This window comes from Nicotiana sylvestris, chromosome 12 (genome assembly GCF_000393655.2).
Source record: "Nicotiana sylvestris chromosome 12, ASM39365v2, whole genome shotgun sequence".
Lineage (NCBI taxonomy): Eukaryota > Viridiplantae > Streptophyta > Magnoliopsida > Solanales > Solanaceae > Nicotiana > Nicotiana sylvestris.
In genome coordinates, this window is record NC_091068.1 from 144,226,730 (window position 1) to 144,231,041 (window position 4,312).

Sequence of the window (4,312 nt, forward strand, 5' to 3'; positions counted from 1 at the left end):
TAAAGTTATTGAGTTCGGTCAAACCCGCAAGTCTTATGCTAGCTCCGCCCCGGATATTAAGCCTTGGTTTTGCACTTAAAACTGCTGAAAAGTAAGTACGAGATTTGAGTAATCTGAAACTAGAACAAAAGTATGAAACAAACAAATAAATTTTGACCAATTGGTCGAGTCTATTGAGGTAGCAGTGTAATGGACACCTAGAACTAGGAATATATGTACAAAGAGCACAATCTGATACAAATTATCCTATTATATTTGGAAAGGAAATAGGGGCAATTTCATTGGCACCTTTACAATCCCCTTAACAAGAAACATCAACCTCTGACCAGAGGCGGACGATGGACCTAGGTTGATGGTAGAGGGGTCACCAGAACCCATTAGCCTCGATAAAAACTCTATATATACACACACCAAGGACCCCTTATATATTTTAATTGTCCCCTCAAACACGAAAGCTGGTTGGTTGAGCTGGTTTAGCATTGAGCATACTCACCTAAGATCGAGACTCAACAATAGCAACATTGCTCTTGTGGTTAAATCTTGGGTCCGCCTCTAAGCCTCTCTATCTTGTATAGCAGCCTAAGCTGTGTACTATAGACACTTCCACCAAAATGGAGTAACAAAAGTTAATAAGCAAAATTAGTGTGAGTATATTCTTTTCTGCTGATTTACACAGATGATCTCCATATCCTTCCTTCGAACGATATGATGATAATCGAGACATCATCGTGGTACTTCCTACGATCGCCTTGTGGTATATCAAGTAACTCATGGAAATCCATACCTAGAATATCAGAAAACAAAGTTTTCTAGAGTTAGATTTGTATGAGAAATTAGTACTTAGAAATCTCACAAGTACAGATTGAGTATATTAGTATTTACCAGCTTTCTTTGCAGCTCTAAATAACACTTCTTCAACAAGATGTTGCGAGGGATCTCCCTCTGGGAATATAGACATAAATGTCTCAACTTCAGCAACTGCTTCTTCATTGTTGAAATATTGGTAAAGTCCATCAGATGATAAGATCAGAAATCTATCTCTTGGGCTAAGTCTGTGGTGGTAAACTGATGGTAAACAGTTGATATAAGGCGAATTTCCAACGTAGTCTATTCTGAAAACCTTTAGAAGTGCATTGTTCCATTTGGGCTGTAGAATCAAAACAAGTAAATGAAGTTAAATCCAAGACTAATTCTAGTTAAATTTCAAGAAATGATATTTCTCAAAGGCTATATATACCTGTTTGAGATAGCCTGCTCCGAAAGCTCGAGTAACGTTTAAAGAACCTTTTACTCTATTCTTTTTTATAGCAGACGCATCGTCAGGATGCTCACTTATAATCCTAATAACTTCCTGCATCAGACAACATAAGAATTAGTCTATGAAACAGTAAAAAGGCAGCCCGATACACTAAGCTCCCGCTATGCACAGGGTTCAGGAAGGGTCGGACCATAAGGAACTATTGTACGCAGCCTGACTCTGCATTTCTACAAGAGGCTATTTCCATGGCTCGAACCCATGACCTCCTGGTCACATGGCTGCAAATTTACCAGCTGAAGCGTACATCGACTTAAGTAGAATGGACTAGAATTAGTACCTCTTTAACTGATGTGCTATGATCCATAGTGAGTTGACAAGAAGTAAGATTGTGTTTTCGGTCTGAATCAACTCTATATAGTGAATCAATGCTATTTAAGCTCTCCTCATTTATCCGATCCAAATTACAAATGGAACGATCGGATTCAGGATTTTGAGCTAAAACAGCTCTACTATCTCCAACATTCATCAAGTAAACATCCTTTCCTTTCATCAACATAACTAAGACACAAGATCCCATTAAGGCTAACTCAGGGTTCTCGTTCACCATCATATCTGTGATCTCCAAATATGATGCCTCGGTTCTCCTCAGCGCCTCTGATAACGCCTTCAAAACATCCAAATGGTTAATACTAGCAACTGTATCAGGTCCTGAATTGCTCAATTGATCTAATTCTTGATTCTGAACGATAACTGTCTCGTTACACATGAATTTTTCGGAGGTTTCTAACTTGTCATTCCAAAGCAATCCCTTGAGTTCCTTGAACACATTTGAATAAAGATTTTTCAGTAGAAAATCAGTGGCATCAGGTCCATTAAATCCATCATAAATTCCAACAAAAACCCAACCATGTTCCTCAGAAATCACTACATGTACTCTGTCTTCCCCTGCTTTCCCCTGAGCCCACTGCACATTTTGACTTCTAAATAATTTATTTTCCTCATCTTCATCAGCCAAACTGTTTTCACTACTCAAATTGTTACCAACTTGACCATTAATGTCGTTTTTTTCCTCTGCTAAATTCATTTCTTGGAACCCCAAAAGTGAGCTTGATAAAACTTTCTTTAAATTCCTAACCAAATGCCACTTACTAGACTCAGGTTTGTACCTTTGGAGCTGATCGTACTGATTGTCCAATGGACCGGAATTGAAGCTCCGCTCCATTGGACCGGAGAGAAATCCCCTCTCGATTGGGCCTGAGCCCGAGGTAGAAAGTCGGGGAATCGGGCCCGAACAAACAGAGGGGATTGATCTCCGGAGAATTGGCTGAAGAGGGAAAGAAGAAAACCACTGAGAGCTTTCAAAAGCTGAAGACTTCTCAACGTAAGTATTGGAAGGACAAAAGTCGACGAGGGCAGTGGAGAGGGGCGTGGAGGTGTTGGCGGAGATAGAGGCGCCAGAGATGGTACGAAACGCCGTCGTTTGGCTGCTGCTGCTGGCACTGGAGATAGTGGTAGTGGTAGAAGAAGAGGAGTCTTCTGAAAAAGGGTGATTTTTGGATGATGAATCATGCAAGATGTAGCAAAAAGAATGGCCTAATCCTTTGTCAAGTGTATCAGAGAGGTCTACACCAATATCATGGCGTCGTTTGGAGATTTCTCCAACATCTCCTGCAAAACACTGCTTCAACTTTCCAATTCCGTTTCCCATCCTTTATTTGATAAGTTTAAAATATCAAACAGTTTTGATGAATATTCAACTACGAAGCACTTCTAATTGGTGTTCGACTTAGGATTGTGGAGAGAATAAAGCTGTAAGTCTATGAGAAAAGAAGAAAAAATATCAAGACTGAAATTTGAAAGTTTATAGCAGGTGGTTATTGATGAACCTTTAGCATTTAAATTCATAAATATGAAGAAGAAAAGGGGGAGAGAGAGAGAGAGAGAACCAAAAAGTATGGGGGAGTTGACTTTGGATACATGAAAAGTAAGAATATTACTAGTTATTGTACTTATTCGATGCTCCTTTGGGTGGCACTTCACTATTTTCTTTTTTATTATTATTTTATTTTATAAATGTTTAATTTGTCTGGTGATCAAGCATAGGCAAATACAACGTTTTATTTTTGGTTCATCTTAAACAAGTACTTTTAATATGAAATATAAATTTAAATATAAGAATTTATTAAAATTATAAATAATAAATTATAAGTCTAAAATCATAATTTAAAAAATATAAATACAGAATTTTAAAGGTTAAACTCATAAAATTTAAATGATAACTCATTTCGAGGGAGGTGGGGATAGGGGCGTTGACATTGAACTTTTTATCATGTCTTAATTTGTGGGAGTTTATTTAGCTTAAGGCTAAGGTAAGCTAAACCGTGTGGGTGTTTGAATAAAATAGTACTTACGAGTTAAAGTCAAAAGGGCCAACTTGAGAAAAATATATATATATTATGGGGCCAAATGGAAACAAAAAAAATGATTATATAGAGGAGAAAGCAGCATGCCAACTGGGAAATAATATTGGGTGCCACGTTTACAGGAGAAATATTGCCAGCTGGCTAAATTTCTTGGCTTGGTCTATCATAGTTATAGACTTATAGCTGACATATTTGCTCTCTTTATTCTCAAGCTAATAATGGTGTCTTTATTTCTTTTGTTACAAGCTTTCTGTTTCGTTTTATCACAATAATATTTAAACATAATTAAGAAAATTATGAAAGGTCTAACTATGAGTTTTTTTGTTATTAAGTGATCTTAGGAACAACCATAAGACACTTGAATCTATTAATTAGATATAGGTTTTTCATTATCAGCTTGTAAACATGTAAACCACTCAACAGCAAAACTTGATTTATCTATGTTTTTCATAGAATAAACTTGTTTGGTTATTAACTTTGAGGTTGATGAGTTTATAAATTTTCTTCCAATTATATAAAAGACAACCAAATTCATAAAATATCTTGTATTCATGCAGGGTCTAAGGAAAACCGCATTCCAAAAAATGTGACGGAAACCTAAACCTTAAACTATTCCAATTAGATAATAGTA

General features: G+C 36.7%; 1 protein-coding gene across 1 annotated transcript; it reads right to left on the reverse strand.

The window, feature by feature from the left end:
• Positions 1-214: 214 nt before the first annotated feature.
• On the reverse strand, positions 215-3,215 carry LOC104224884 (probable protein phosphatase 2C 23). The gene is made up of 4 exons (XM_009776603.1): positions 1,596-3,215; positions 1,238-1,351; positions 883-1,147; positions 215-784 (listed from the first exon to the last, which is right to left on the reverse strand). Exons 1-4 carry the CDS (start codon positions 2,964-2,966, stop codon positions 669-671), a joined length of 1,866 nt encoding a protein of 621 aa, XP_009774905.1. The 5' UTR covers positions 2,967-3,215; the 3' UTR covers positions 215-668.
• Positions 3,216-4,312: the final 1,097 nt, after the last annotated feature.

What these genes read in the sequence shown, in the direction of transcription:
- LOC104224884 (XM_009776603.1), bottom strand. Translation starts at nt 2,966, where the DNA reads ATGGGAAACGGAATTGGAAAGTTGAAGCAGTGTTTTGCAGGAGATGTT. An exon ending in ATAGCACATCAGTTAAAGAG is followed by an intron (nt 1,352 to 1,595) that starts GTACTAATTCTA and finishes TGTCTGATGCAG; the next exon opens with GAAGTTATTAGGATTATAAG. An exon ending in GAGCAGGCTATCTCAAACAG is followed by an intron (nt 1,148 to 1,237) that starts GTATATATAGCC and finishes TTGATTCTACAG; the next exon opens with CCCAAATGGAACAATGCACT.